The following is a 15,881-nucleotide window of genomic DNA, read 5'->3' as shown; positions in this document are numbered from 1 at the left end:
GCCCTCCACGCAAAATCCTGGGGACTTTTTGCCCCACACTGGCACGCATCTCTTGGAAAGAGGAAGTGGGGACAGGTACAGACAGGGAGGCAACGGCAGCGTGGCTCAGGCTGGAGAAGACCTGCCAAGGAGACCTGGGGCCAGGGAATAGCATGGATATCTGGAGATCCATGGGACTGCCTAGTGGATTTTGAGACAGTCGTCGGTTTGGCAGGGCCATGCCACCTACTCGGAGGTAGAGCTGGTCAAAAACATTTGCAAGAATTATTTTTTGAAAAGTTTTCATCCCATTTACAGCTTGGCCAGACTTTTTCAAATAGCCAAAATTTCAACACTATTTTTTAAATTTTCAGTTTTTATTTATTTTTGACTGGCTCTGTTTACCAGAGAAATTTGTATGTACTTTATGTATGCAAACGTGTGGGGGTTAAGCATCTTTTTACCCTCTAAGGGGTTTATTCTGTCTCATAGTTTGCAGAGCACTTTGGAACCCATGAGGATGAACTGTAACGTGCAAATGCAATTTACTATTGTTTGTATTCTTTTTATTTGTACCTTTCGTGTTTAGCATCCTGCCCTTTCATACCATCTCATTTTCACTGAATGCTAAGGGTGCTTCACCTCTTCTGTCTCGTTGTTAAACCATAATGCATAATAAATCAGATCGCTAAGCAACAAAACACTCATGTCTGTTTAATTTTTCCTCTTGAAATGGCCTGAAAAGTTACGCTTGAACCAAGCAAAGTGGTTTTTGCGTTACAGCAAAAATCTTCCTATAAATCTTCTATGTTTTGGGCACTTGTAACAGTTGGTAGAGCTCTTCTGTAGACCTGTGCCCGCAAGGGCTAGTGGGGAAGATACCAGCGAAAGGAGGACACTCAGGCCTAAGAATAGTAAACTATGCTTTATTAAAGGAAGGAAGAATTTACGCTCCAATCTGTGTGGGGAGCCCCTAGGATGTGTGGAGGGGCTGCAGGGGACTCTGGCCGTTCGGGACAGCTGACCAGGCAGGACTCCGCTGGGGGGAGTCCTCTGCGGCGCTATATTCTCCGCGTTTATCTCGGGGTTACATGGGGTCAACAGCTGGCTACATTCTTATATGTACGATTTATGCTTATTACATAAACTGACTCGTTTACAAGCAAAAATATGCTGAGCTATGCTACAATATCTTTTGGCAGGGTCTGTCGGACAAAGTTCATTGAAACTGCCTGCATCCTCCGCTTACATCCAGTCACCTACTCAGTCCACCACGTAGCTCCTCGCCAATCTTCCGCAACCTTGCCCCTACAAGACCCCTCCTGTTAGCATTTTTAAATGAGAGCTGATGAAAGCTACCAGATTGGCTATCATGGAGACTGAAGTCCTCTGTATATCCATACAGTATGGATACAGGACGGGCAGCAGCCATGCCACATGCCACTCTGCTGACTTGTCCTCAATTGGGAACAAAATCTGTCTGTGCTGCCAGCCTGTTCAATCCTTGGCCTCTTTTTCTGAGGCCACTAAGATCAAGCGGCCAAACATGGTGTGAGAGTTTTTGTAATGTGGACTGAAACCACTCAGCAACTGAAGGTGCTAATGATGTTTCAGTCAGTACAGGGCTGGATCTGTAAGGCTTTGTATCTCTGGAGCCCTCCAATCCCCACTAGAGTGAAATTTATGGCTAACTTCAGTACTCCTGCCAGTGAAACTTTATCCTGGAAGAAAGGTTGATAGACACTCAGCTTTTTGATATTGGGAACTGGGATTTTGCTGCTAAAGCAATCATGTCACAACTTCACCACAAGCCCTTCCAGATTAGAGATCCCCTCTAGAGTCAGTCCCCAGACTGGAGGTGGGAATGTCATTAAGGAGTGACACAAGGTGCTTCCCTCACTTTCCCAGCCAGCCCCAGCCCCCGTTGAAATCTACCAGAAACTCAGGGTTTGGAGTTAAGTGAATGCAACTTCCTTGGAGGAATCTAGCAACGTGCAGCAGACACATGAATTGCAGTGCAAGTTAGCTGGAAAAACAGGCGTTCCTGGCAAAAGAGCGGACCCTGATAATGGAGTGGGAAAGCAGACGCGGCCTCCTTTGCTGTTCCGTCTACACCCCCAAAGGCTATATCTACACTGTGAGCTGAGGGAGTGATCCCCAGCTCGCGTACTCCAGAGGGGTAGCTGGTGTACAAACGGCAGCAGGGGCACCGGCTTGCTGGGCCACCTACACACAGACAGGACTCAGGCGGGTTTGTAAGTGGCTTGGCTAAGCTCTGCTGCTGCCGCCTGCGGTCCCGTGGCTACACTGCTCTTTGTGCTCCTGCTCGCTCTCATCAAGCTAGTGCGACCACACACACACACGCGCTGGGAATTACCCTCGCTCCTAGTGTCGGGGCAGCCTTCGATATACTCACCAAATGCTCAGCCTGTGCTGCGTTACCGCTTACGCCCACTTTCTACACGTGTTACCAGCATTACACCGGCACTCAGCTGGGCCCTCACTGTGTTATTCCCTGGAATAAAGGTCACTCAAATGAAGTACCCCATCTCGCAGGGGTCAATTAACGCAAGCTCAGAAGACCATGTGAGGGGCTGTGGGACTACGTGGTTTGGTTCATTTCAGGTCCCAGTGAAGCTTTGGCGCCTTCTCCTTCCAGGGCTGGCAGGAAAGAAATTACTTGGGAACCTTCCTGCTGCTACTGAAGCTAGTGGCAAAACCTCAACTGAGCTGAGCAGAAATGAGCTTATTTTACCCTTCCCATATACTGAGCTCAATTAATCTTGGGTGCAATTTCACTGGCTCCAGTGAAGCTACACCGGTGATTATAATTAAGATTCCCAGAAAGCAGCAGGAAATTTTAATGCAGATATTAACCAGTCATGAGCCACCACAGGCCCAATAAGGTTGTTCTGTACACAGGCAATACAGATTGTACCAGGGATGGTTTGCGTCTATTGTAGCCTCTAGGCAGGAACAGGGGTCTCTTTAAGAAACTTTTTTATTCTCTTTAAGAAACTCTTTTATTCCACTATATAAGGGAGATGAGAAAGAAACAGTCCTGACTTCTTTTTTTTTTTTTTTAAACTTTTTTAATAATGTTTTAGGACCAGGGTACAAAAAGGTTAATGCATTCATTTTTAAAAGATAAATGCACTGCAGTAAGCACATCCTACATACATAGAATATATTTCTCTATAGAATATCAACACAGATATAAAATAAGTTATACTTGTCTTGGTCTTTTCATCACAGCAGGAGCTCAGCATATAGCAAGTGACAACAGGAGGTGGAACCACAACCCGTCTCAAATGAAAAAAGTAAAAGGGGTGAAGGGGAAAATGAATCTAAAATGGAGGGATTATTACCAAAGTAAAATCCCAGGAAATCAGAAATTTCATAGTGAATGAAAGGAAGAGTTGAACATTGCTTGGCTCAGGATGGAAGTTCTGGATGGAATAAAGAGTAATTGTCTGCGGGCTAAGCAAGGACTCATTACCGGTATCCAGGCTATTGCTCACAAGGACACAGAAAATACAGCAAGCCCTTCCTACTGCTACATGGTGCCTCTGTACGCTTGATAATAGATGATTCATCTGACAGTGTTGGATTTTGTTTTTATAAGATAAGAACATGAGTTTGCAGTTTGCATTGTACACACTTCTGTGATAACAGGGAAACATATAACTTTCTAGGAATGATAAATACCATCCATTGTCCAGAAAGCTTTCAGAAGGGGAAAACACTGAGCAGTTCCATATGACACATTCAGTGGATTATTTGAGGATGATGAAGTGGGGGAAATTCCTCCCCTCTAAACCAGCTGATCTCTGCCTCTAAACATTCAACTATTTCCATGCCTTCATCCCCTCCTTCTCTTTGTTTTCCTGTGGGTTGTATTATCATTTTCTTGGCCATGTACTGAGTGGGAATCTCCCACTGGTGTCAAGGGGAGATACAGGTGCTCAGTAGCTCATTGGATCTGACCTGCTGTGGTTAGAGGAATTCAAGCTGCCAAATTCAGATCCAGATTTCAAAAGCACTGAAGTTTGGGTGTGTTCAGATCTGCTGTTTTGGCTGAGCCCACTCGAATGACAGGGGCCACTTGGAAAATTCATAACTAGATCTGGATCCAGATTGCAGACACCTCTATAGACCCTGTCCATGAGGGCTTTTATCTGGGGTTTCTGTGGGGGCTCATCACTAACTGTGATGTGCTCTTTTACTTTGATCTGCAGCTCAGGGATTTTTTTGTCACTTCTCCTTTCCCATCAGGAATTTCACAGATCTCAGGCTGCATCTGAACCCAACTAAACAGCGTGGATGAAGTTGAGGAATGACTCTGGAGATTATCCTCAGACAACTTGCGCCTAATCCAACTCCAGAAGACACAACCTACTTGATTCTTCCCTCCACCCTCTTCTGTCAGCTTCTGCTACTGCTTCTAAGCCTTTCCTTTCTCTTCATCTTTACAGACTACACATTAGGAAGCAAAGACATTACATAGGGAGAGTTAGTTGCATGTTATTATGAAAAAGGGCTGGGCTTTTTTGTTTTGCTTTAGGTTTTCCTTTGTACATTAAAATTGTTATAAATCCAAAGGCGACCTCACATCTAAAGGTATAATTTAAGTTAACGTGTCTCTGTGTCTTCTCTCTTTCTCCCTCCTCCCCTGTGTCTCTCCAGTGACCTTCCTTTCACTCTGTCAGTTTCCTCTTGGATGGAGGGAGGAGATGGGAAGGAAGTTCATTTGGGAGCTCATGACCTTCCAACTTGACCTTAATGAGATGATTAGCCAAGGCAAATTCCTCATCATCCAGCATTCCATCCTTGTCGATGTCAGCCAGTTTCCATATCTTGCCCAGCACGGTGTTGGGCAGCTTGGATCTCACCATCTCCCTCTTGGCGTTGGCCCCAGTTATTTTACCATCGACGGGTGACAGTGTGTAAAAGATCTCATCGTACATGGGCTTGTCCCTGGCCACCACCCACTCTGCATCGTCGATTCCTTCTCCCGCTCCTTCACCGTAGCCATGTCCAAATGGGCCATGCAGGGTGCCCTCAAAGGCACCTCCCTTCACCATCTGCATGGGCTTTTGGGATTCTTCCTGGCGTACCAGCACCATGAGCTGTGCAATGTCATTGGCCAGCATGTCTTCCACTGTCTCCAGCAGTTTACTCTTCAGTGGCTGGAATTTGCTGAAATCTTGACCCTGCAGCTGATCCTTAAAGCAGGACAATGACAAAGAGAGGTTAAGCTGCAAGCATTAGTGAGACTTAGCCGCGCTCAGTACGCCTCTTTTCTGCCACAGATCCCAAAGCACTTTCATAAAGGGGGGTGGGTAAAGATCAGGGACTCGAGTAAGGGGGACCAGGGGAGAGCACAGCTCCCCCGCTCTGCTAAAAGCAAAGGGAGAGCTCTCTTGTCCCCTTGGCCGGTACAGCTAAAAGTGCAGAAGGTAGACGGACCCCTTCCTTCCTGGCTGGTGTGGCAAAAGCTCTCACTCCTGATTCATCAACTTTAACCCTTGGTAAAGATTCTTATCCCCGTTTTATAGATGGGGAGAGACAGGGTGCAGATAGGATCAGAGACTTAACCAAGGACCAGGAATAGAACCTTCTTGCCAGAAGGAGACACAAGTAGTACCATGCAGGGCACCCTCCCTGAAAGCCATGACTCCTTGACCCATTCAGCCCACATCTGCTTCTGCGTCTCAGAGCACTTCTGCATGGCTTGCTACACCCCAGCTGGTCTCGCCAATGCTCTGCACGGCAGAGCTCCCACACCCATGCTCCACAGAGGAGGGAGGCCACCGCTGGGGCAAAAGAATTATTTATATGGCTTTGATTTTTGCCATCATGAACCACAATTTCAAGACCTCAGAAAGAGGCCAATACTTTATGGCATGTATTACGGAACATACTGCTCCATATTACTGTGTGGGAACATACAACCCTAGTATTACATGGGAATGTGCTATCTCATATTACACTAAAGAGAGGCACAGTTCAATCTACGTCCAAACAGTTTTAGAAGCAACTGCGACATTTCAGGAGTAAACCTTCCTTTAAAAATGCACGAGCTCCCCTCTCCACTATCTTATGGAGCAAACTGAGGGAGTGCCTGGCATGAGCTATAATTTCATTCTACCCTTTGTACTTCAGGTTTCTCATGATTGCCCATGAGAATAAGGAGGGGAATTTTCCCCCTTAAGCGCAGCATTGCGCAAATTGTTTTCCTCTGAAACATCAGATGCCAGTCACTTTCTACACCTGTGGACTGGCCTGGAACTTATCTGATGTGACAAACTCTACTGGCCCCACTTTTCACAGCTAAGTCAAAGTGCTTAGAGCAAGTGTTACTAGTTCATCCCCTACTGAGAGAAGCCAAGTGACCTACATCTTTATCCTTCAACCTCTACTTCTTTCTTAAACAGCATCCATTTACTCCTAACAGTGGTATAAAATTCACATCTTAACAACTAATCAACTAGATCCTCCAGCTGGCTCTCAAGGACTTGCGAGTATTTTCCTTCTCTTTAAATGAACAGCAGATTCCATCTGCTCCATAAAGATGTGGTAATAATCTTCACAATGGCAGGTTTCAGAGTAGCAGCTGTGTTACTCTGTATTCGCAAAAAGAACAGGAGGACTTGTGGCACCTTAGAGATTAACCAATTTATTTGAGCATAAGCTTTCCACGAGCTACAACTCACTTCATCGGATGCAAGCTTATGCTCAAAGTCTCTAAGGTGCCACAAGTACTCCTTTTCTTTTTGCGAATCTTCACAATGCAACCACTGGAAACAGGCTGCAGCCTGGATTGAAGCCAGCCAATGGTTTGAACATCTCCAGCATGGTTAGCATACACTACACGACGTCCTGATTCAGCACTCACTGAAGTCACTGGAATGGCTCCCATTGACTTACACGGCCGCTGGCTCAGGCCCCAAATGTGTAGCACAGAAAACCTGCTTGTCCATTTACAAACAGAGAGGGATACTTTAATTGTCACATCCTCTTTCTCTGCAGGAGTCTTTCTTTGCTAGAAACAAACAAGCAAGGGAGAAGAGAGCAAAAAAAAAAAAAAAGCCCCTATTTGAATATAGAATACTATAAATATTACATTAGTAGTATTTGTGAGGCTAGGCTGGTCCTGAAAGCTGTAAGCCCAAGGTCTGAAATAAGATAGAAGGAGCTAAGTAACTCACTGTAAGAGTTGTTTGTGCCATAGACTCAAGTGAAGGAATCTTCCCTCTTGTGAGGGCGTTAACCTGCTATTGTTGAAATATGTATGTCTAAATATAGCCTGGACATAAGGCAGGTTTCATTTCTGCCTTACAAAAGTCGTGACACGCTTGTAACAGCATCAGTTCAGCATTGCTTCTGACCGACTCCCTACAACTGCTATAATGCTCTTGCCTTGGTCAATGCTCTGGCCTGGTTATTCCAGTGCTTACCTGCATCTTTCTGAGATTCGGGAAGTCTCCTGGTGAGATCTGATGCTCCCGTTCGATCCGGCTATAAATCTCCCCCAAATTGTTCACAAGCTCCTTCTTCTTATTGTCTTTACCAAACACTGATGGCATTTCCTTCTTCAGGGAGCTAATGATGTAGGCATGAACCTGATGGGCATAAAAAAAGAGATGGGAAAGAAGACCAAGAACAGCATTAATGGGTACAGCTGAACATTATCTTCAGCAGATGGTACTCATGCATCCAAGCTTTGGAGTAAACCCTATCCTCTCTCCCTTCCCCTTCACTTAGCTCTTTCTCCCTGCCTGCTCTTGCTGGTTATCACTACTGCACAACACATACCATTCTCAATTGTGTGTCCTGATTGGTCTGATACAAGAACATTGTGCATGCTGGGAGATGTGTTTGTACGTCATCTGTCACAGGGAATTGTTTTGTTTCATTTTACACCTCCCTTCAGGACAAAGCATCCTTCCAGCTAGCAAATATACACAGTGCTCCTTCCCCTCTCCCTCCCCGCCACCCCAGTGCAACATGATGGACAATGGCTATGAACCAGTGAGCTGAAATAGCCAAGACCTCTCCTCCATCCTCCCCACCGTAAACTCTACAAGGCTGAATTTCTCTGGCAGGACCCACCTTGGCCAGCCGTGCCCGCTTGATGAGATCATTCAGCTTCCGCAGGGCTGCATTGCGGGGCAGGCTTTGAATATCCCTGAACAGGTCCTGTTCCTCAGCCTCAAACAGCTTGCGGTTATCAGGGATCAGCAGTGGATGGGACCAGAAGGAGCCGATATAGACCCTGATCACCTCGGGCGTGTTGACGATCTTTCCCAGGGACCACATGAGGGCGCCATATACGCGCATCAGCTGCTGGGTCTCGATTTGGTCAGCCTTGTTGAGCACCACCCTCATCTTGTCCTCGTGGTTCTTCAGCGCCTTGATGACGTCCGAGAACTCGTCTGAGATGTCCAGCTTGTGGGCATCGAAGAGGAGAATGATGCGGTCGACCCGCTCTGCAAACCACTCCAACACGGCTGCAAAGTCATAACCTAATGGGAGAGGAGGAAGAGCAGAGAGACACATGGGCGACGAGAGAGGCAATGCGATGCTGTATTCATTGACAGGCTGAAAAAGAATAGGCAACATGCTGCAGGTTGTGCAGAGCTCTGTGGGAACCAGATAAGAAAGGCACTGGGGACATCACTTTCCCCTCCACCATATCCCTGACCCCAACATGTGTTCTTCCCACACCTCATTCTTACCAACACTATTTCGCCTGTGACATGCACAGTTTCTTCTCCTCTGGACCGGCTATCGGGGAGCACCCAGACAAGTCTTATAAGTCACACACACAAGAAACTGCCATGTTCAGAATGCAAACTGGTATATCCCTGCACACAGCCACATGACAGGAAAGTCTAGCCTCTTAATTACTTTTCATCAAGGTAACCCACGAAGGCTGCAGGGTTCTGGAGATTTATAACCTGTACCCTGGCTGCTCTGAGTGTATTTTGTTCTCCTAATTAACAATATTTAGCCTTGGCAGAATTTAGTTTGTATTTTTTTTATATAATTTTGAGGGATAATATGGATTTTACTTTTAAATTTTTTTTTTAGATTTTTATCCCTGTTCACAGTTGCAGGAAATGATCGGAGGGTATAAGACAATAATTATTTAATGATAGTAGTTGTTGAGATTCAAAAAGTTAAAGCTTTCTAACTAGTAAAACAAAACTGTCAAGATCCCGTGTCAAAATATACAAATATATAAATAGCCTTAAATCAAACTCTAATGTAAAGTTCTCAAATAGTCTATTTTCAGGTCTTATCTAGTTTTATGGGGCTATCTTTGGCCCATTATGTTTAAAAAATTGACACCAACCATGTTTTACATGAGAGAGATCATCTCACCACATAGGTCAGCCACAAAAGACATATAATTTACATTTTACTTCACTTTTAAAGGCAGCATTGTTGATAATCCCAGAGATGCAAACTTTTGAATCGGCTGCTCAGGATGCACTAGAGTGCAGGATAGTCAGACCGAGGCGTTAGGTTTGGCTGTGTCTCTAAATCAGACAGTTTGTGAAACATGGATATGGAAAACATAGATTTTTATTTTCCCCTCTGGCCACATGAGATTTTTCGGTTCTCTTTGAAACCCTGCTGAGCCCAGCATACAATATGACAGGCCAGCGTCCTACTCACACGCCCCTGACATCACCTTTTGCACTGCTCAGCATATTGGCTAGCTGAGGAGCTCCAACTGCTACACTCCTCTAGCCAACAGAGATGCTCTTCCCACCACGACCGTACCATGCAGCTTCCCTTCTGCTGGGTTCAAAGAGGTTAGGGTGCAGCAGTTGCTATTTTCAGCCAAATCATTTTTAAACTCCCGTTCAACTCCCTTGAATAAATGTATGAGAATGTATCAGCTCGTCTTTTGCAATACCTTGAGGGAGGCAGCGTGCCCTTGTACTTAGAAGACAGGACTCCAGGGCTCTGTTCCTGGCTGTGCCACCGACGTGTGTGGCAAGTCACCAAGGGTGACATCTTGGGTCTACTGAAATGCATGGCAAAACTCCCATTGACTTTAACAGGGCCAGTATTTCAGCCCTAATCTGTGGGCCTCGATTTTCCAACCAGTAAATGAGTAGGATACAGTGGAGGAAGCCACAGCAATTATAATACCTTGCTCTTAGAGAGCACTTTTCATCAGCAGATCTCATTGAACTAGCTGATGAATTACTTAACAGAGGTGTATGTGCATTCTAGAGAAAGGGGGGTTCTCCACTTTATCAAAGAAAAAGTCAGACAGAAAATGTAAAGATCTTACTTTTATGCAGTCTTTTCGGGTGGCCTCCCAAAAGCTTTATACCATTTTACTAAAGTACCATATATGTACTGAACATGGATCACTTCATCCACCGCTGAAATGCAGCCACGTCTGGGGTGGTACTTAGCACAACAGTTTAGGACAACAGGCAAAGAGAAATACCATATCCAATTGAAACAGCCATGGGAATTCTGGAGGAGTTAGAATACAATTACTCGACTTGGAATTTGGCCAGGACATAGGGCCTGATTCTGATCTCACGCAGGTGTACATCAGGAGTAACTACAATGTTGCTGGAGTTAGACTGGGGTAAAATGGGTAAGTGACAGCAGAATTAGGCCCTATGTATCCATCTAGGCCCATATTTTGTATAAAAACATATGTGCTTCAAGTTAGGATGTTAAGTCAGTATTTAGGCACAAAAGTAATTGGCCTGATTTTTGAGTGCTGAGCACCCCCAGTTCTCGGGGAAGTCAGTGGGAGCTGCTGGGCTGAGCACTTTTGAAAAGTCCTTTGAAAATAAGACTTTTTATGCAGGCACCTTTTAGGATCCTATCTTTAGGCAGGCCTTTGTTTAAGACTTGGGCCTAGATTTCATACCAAGCCCATCACCTTGGTATCTGGGTGGCTAAGTATCTGAGAGTTAATAACCCATACTCTGTTATATGTTTGGGAAAAAAAAAATCGAAGTGCTCATCTGGTCAGCGATTTCCCCAGGCACTTGGCTAGCTGAAACAGCACCTCAATAGGGCTCGCCTTCCATAGAATTCATGTGACCTTGTCAGGACCCAAATGAAGGGAGTAGCTGTAGCATAAACTCAATCATTTCTGCAGTCAGCCTTGGTTCCATACCCATCTCCCCTTTTCCTTTTCGCAGATCGTCCTGTGCTGAAGAGTGCAGGAATTCCCACCCCTCTCTAAACTCTTTTGTTAAAAAATCTCCCCCACCTGCACCTGTTTTCCTTCTGAATCTAGCTGTGCCTGTCAGTGCAAATGACTACAGGGAGGACTGAAATGCAGCAGTGGTGCATGCGAGAGGGCTATTTATCACTCTGCTTGGCACAAATAGGAGCTGTGCTCATAAATTCCTTCCAGTGTCAAATGCAATGCAACGCATCTGAGTAGAATGTAATTCCTTTGGGCTTTCCATGGCCTGCTTGAGTTAATGAGTCTCACGGTGCTGATTGCTGGAACTTCACTGGCAAAACACAGCAAGAGATATAAGCAGATGCCCTGCCCCAGCATTTACTCTCGCTCTGAAATCACCTTCCCTTGGTGCTACTTAAGACTCGGGCATGAATGGAAAATGAGTCCCAAAAGTGGAAGGGGAAGCAGACAAGATAAACAGGAAAACTATTTGCTTCCATCAGATGTTTCTTCATGGGACAGGTTTCCTTCTGCCAGCTTGAGAGGCAGTCAACGGATTTATCCCAGCTCCAGGGCCGACAAGCATGTCAAATCGGCAAGTCTGATGGGGGGATTTTTCATAGGGCGGACTAAATGTAAAGAGATACAGGTCCTCTTGTGAACACCTCTGTGCCCAGCCCCAGCTCCACGCATTCTCTGTAGCACTTAGAGCTTTGGGGAAATAAGATCAAGAGGAGATAAAATAGACAAGCCATTTGCAGCCAGCAACCTCCACGGTGCTAAACGGTGCAGCTTCCTGCACAGTTTGGCTCCGTCCGCCAGTGACTTCCACCCCCCCCCACCTCAGATTTTGGCGTTGCCTGCAAATTTGAACCTGGCCACTGAATTTATACCAAAGAAAACCCTAAGGAAGTGAGATTGCATCTTCCACTGATGGAGAGATTGGGTCTGAGTCAAAAAACGCTCCTCCTGGATACCCTAAGGGCATCCTACACTGAGCTACAAACCAGTGAGGCGTACCATAACTTGAATACTAATAGGCTCAACTTGTGCAACAGTATCTCAACTTTGGGGAGCACCTGGAATTACTCTGTAGGTCAGTCTTCAGCACTATTTTAGGCCGTTTTGCATTCTGTACTTGCACTGCCCATGCAAACGCCAAATGAGTTCCCACCAGCCAACATAAGCCTGTTTCCAGCAGCCTACTTTGGAGTAATCCCTTCATTGCATCCCCCTCAGCCTGAGATCTTATCAGATGTCACCAGGTAGGAGGGATCAGTCCTAAATAATAATAATATTTGACACCTCTAAAGCAAGGATCTCAATGTGTTTCCAAACATTAATGAACTGAGTCTCAGAACACCCCGGGGAGGGAGAGACATTTTATCACGCCCAGTTTACAGATGTGGACACGGAGGCACAGAAAGCTCAAGTGACTTGCCCAAGGCTTCACAGTTAGTGGGCTGCAGCGTCACAGAGGGGCACATGAGTAATGTTGAAGGAGCAGAGATGATGGCCAGGAGAGGGAGCAGCCACACTAAGAGATCTGAGTTTAGTGAGAAGATTGAGTGAGTAGCCACTTTGGTCAGAGAGTTGATCTAGGGTTTGAAATCAAATGAGGTGGTGAGGAGGCAGGATCTAATGGATTAGACAGGACATCAACCTGGGAGCCGAAATCACCAGGGTTGAGGGCAGGAAACTGGGCAGCGGAAGGAGAGGCAAGAGACTGAATCGGAAAAGTGGGCAGGGAGTCAGGTGGGTATAAGTGATGGCTCCATGGAGGGGCAAATGGAGACGAGTTGGATGGAGAGTTCTTTAGAGAAGAATGAGTGAGAAGGGGGAAGAGGAAGGGCCTAGAGGTGGAAAGAGGAGGAGCCCTGTGCCCTTGCCATGGCCCTTTGTGCATGAATCAAGGTAGGGAGTGTGCAAAAAGGCTGTAGAGACAGCAGCTACAGGGAGATGGGAATCTAGGTTTCAGCCAGAGCCAGGAGAGGGAGGGAGAGAAAGCTGAAGAGGTCATGGATGGTGGTGATCGTCTTTGAGGTGGAGTACCTGTTCCAGCTGGAACAAAGAGTGGAGGCATGGGGGTGAAGTCTGAAAGGGAGGGGGCGAAGGGGAGAAGGAGGGCAGGAGGGCCAAGGCTTGGGTAGATGCCTCTCGAGGTGAGGATAAGTGGATTTATGGGGAGAAGATAGGATGAGGAGTATAGTTAGAGCTGGGGGGAGCAGCAGCAACAGGAGGGCAAAAGGGAAGGGAAGATTAAAACAGAAGGAGGCATGATGGATCCTATGTTCTTCTTCACATCTTGTCCTAAACTATTGTTTTAAACAGCTGCCCTGTTCCTCCACAGAGGTGGCTGCATTTCAGTGATGGTAAAGATATTTCTCTCTCCCTCTCTGGATGTACTTGTAAAGTGCATAGGAACTCTTCAGGATGAAAAGGCTTATATGAATATAACATGTCATCATTCCCAGAGCAGGGCTCATCATGATACTTCCGCCCTTGCCTGTGCTTAAGGAAATAATCGAACACGGAGCTAGCAATTTAAAGCACTAAGAGTGCATGAAAAATGGTGAGTGGGTGGAGTGTGTGTGTGTGTGTGTGTGTGTGTGTGTGTGTGTGTGAGAGAGAGAGAGAGAGAGAGAGAGAGAGAGAGAGAAACTGGCTAGTGGAAACCTCTCACACATCTTGGATATGTAAATGTTTCCAAAGCAAAGGTATAAGTGACTACATTGCAGTGCAAATCTCACTGCTTTCTCAGTTAGGAATGATGTGTTAATGTCAACTTTACAATACTAACATTTACATTAACAAGTATTTGGAATAGAACAGAGAAATCTCCTGCTTTGTAGTGGTTTCAAGGCTAAGAGGAGACCAGGAGCCTGATTCTGTTCTCGCTTAAACCAGGGTAAATCAAGAATAATTTCAGCAACAGCATTTCAGTCAGATGGGTGTAAAACCTGGGGGAGACGAACCAGTTCTCACGTTTCTCAGAACCTACATTCCTGGCAACATGCTGTTTTTTATTACACAATATAATTGCTACTTTCTTTAAGTGTTAAATCTCATAGTTTGTATCGGCCAGACTCAGCATTTCTTGGTACTTTGGAGCCACATTCTGAAAAGAACTCAAAGTGAGATTTTTTAAGTGCTCAGCACCCACAATTGGGACCAGATTTTCAGAAAAGCTAATTTCCCATTTAGGCACATAAATAAGGTCCAGATTTTCAAAAGTGCTCAGCATCCAGCAGCTCCTATCGTGACACTTGTGGCCAGGTCTCTTTTGAGAATCTGATCCCATTTATGAATATTGACTTCTGAAAATCTAGCCCCAACCCAGAGTGCTGAGCCCTTGGAAAAATCTAGCCCTTAATAACCATCTGCAGTAAGAACCTTCACTCATCCAGCCACAGCTACTGGCAACTTTGAAATACCTTCACCATCAATCATTATTCACTGCATTGAAAGAAAAAGTGATCTGCTTAAATAATGTGAATTGATTTAAAATCTGATTCATAAATATGATAGACCATTGCCTGATTAATAAATGAGACACTTAGAAAACATCGAGAAGTCACTACCGTTATAAAAATAAAATATCTTACAGAAACCTATTAGGAATTAAAATGTTGTTTTATTTCAAAACCGTAACATTTGCCTCTCCGCGGTTGGTGGAAACACAACACAACTGCAGCATTTCCACCACTGAGCATTCAAAATTCATGAGTAAGGGCTGTGACAAAAAATCATGAGACTGGCTTAAAAATTATGAGACATTAGAAATAAATCTCGGGTTCTTTTTATTGGTTCTGGTTTCTGAGCCTTTGGTGTTATGCTCAGGTCCCATTTTCAAGCCTTTCTCTGCAGCCAGGATGGTTACAACTTGCTTTTTTTAAAAAAAAAAAGCAAATCTGAGTTTCATGTGACTCCAGGAGCAGAGGCATTTGGTAAAACACCAAATATTGTGATAATATTACAAGAGCTGGCAATACTGTAACAGCGTTGTGCTGATGGATGAGAACGAGGAAGCTGAAATTGGCCAATGTCGTTTCTTCCTGTGAGTTGAGTGAAATGCAAAATGTAAGCAACCAGCATCTGTGGCGAAGACTCGGCACAGGTTTAAAATTTGTCCCTTTTTAATAATTTTGGTTAGCTCTGTATCACACTGTTCTTGATATTGATAAAGAAACTTTTTGTAAAATTAGTTTCATGTTGATAGTATCCATTTAACTTAATTTTTCATGCAGGATAGGAGGTGAAAAGCCCTCTGTCTGCTCTCCTTTCTGCTTCAAGCACGGCCGTTACAGGCGGAACCTATCGGTGGGTTCTGTAGTCACATAAGATTACTACTGATTTCAACTTTACACTGTACCATGAAAATGCATGACTCTCACGGACAGACTTGCTCCTCAAAAGAATGACTTTGCCCTGCATTTCTCATCACTGATGCTCATTCTTTCTAAGGGAGACATCTGGGCTAGAATATACATTTCCTTGGCTGTGCAGATCCCTGGGCTGGACTTGAGCCAGCAAAAATGGACGTGGCTAAATGCGTGTGTTGGAAATGAAACCTAAAGCCATTTTCCCACTCTTATCCTTTATCTCCAGGCTAGGCTCTCACACTCAACCGCTAGTGGGGGAAGAAAAGCAGATTGGCTCGAAGGATTTTCACTAGGAGAAGATTTAGTTCAAACAAGCGCTCAGGTTTCTGGATGTCTAT

The 15,881-nt window shown here is 45.1% G+C and overlaps 1 protein-coding gene across 1 annotated transcript in view; it reads right to left on the bottom strand.

Annotated features, from left to right (window-relative positions):
• Positions 1-4,492: 4,492 nt before the first annotated feature.
• EHD3 (EH domain containing 3) overlaps positions 4,493-15,881 on the bottom strand; it is a 30,376-nt gene continuing 18,987 nt past the window's right edge. The window contains exons 4-6 of the mRNA XM_077811918.1: positions 8,095-8,507; positions 7,440-7,604; positions 4,493-5,204 (exon numbers count right to left, since the gene is read on the bottom strand). Of these exons, the coding sequence (XP_077668044.1) occupies positions 4,677-5,204; positions 7,440-7,604; positions 8,095-8,507 (1,106 nt within the window). The 3' untranslated portion in view covers positions 4,493-4,676. The remainder of the gene's footprint in view (positions 5,205-7,439; positions 7,605-8,094; positions 8,508-15,881) is intronic.

The sequence above is a fragment of the Eretmochelys imbricata genome, chromosome 3 (assembly GCF_965152235.1).
Source record: "Eretmochelys imbricata isolate rEreImb1 chromosome 3, rEreImb1.hap1, whole genome shotgun sequence".
Taxonomy (NCBI): domain Eukaryota; kingdom Metazoa; phylum Chordata; order Testudines; family Cheloniidae; genus Eretmochelys; species Eretmochelys imbricata.
Note: the sequence above shows the minus strand (reverse complement) of the source record. Positions and strands in the feature narration are given on the sequence as shown.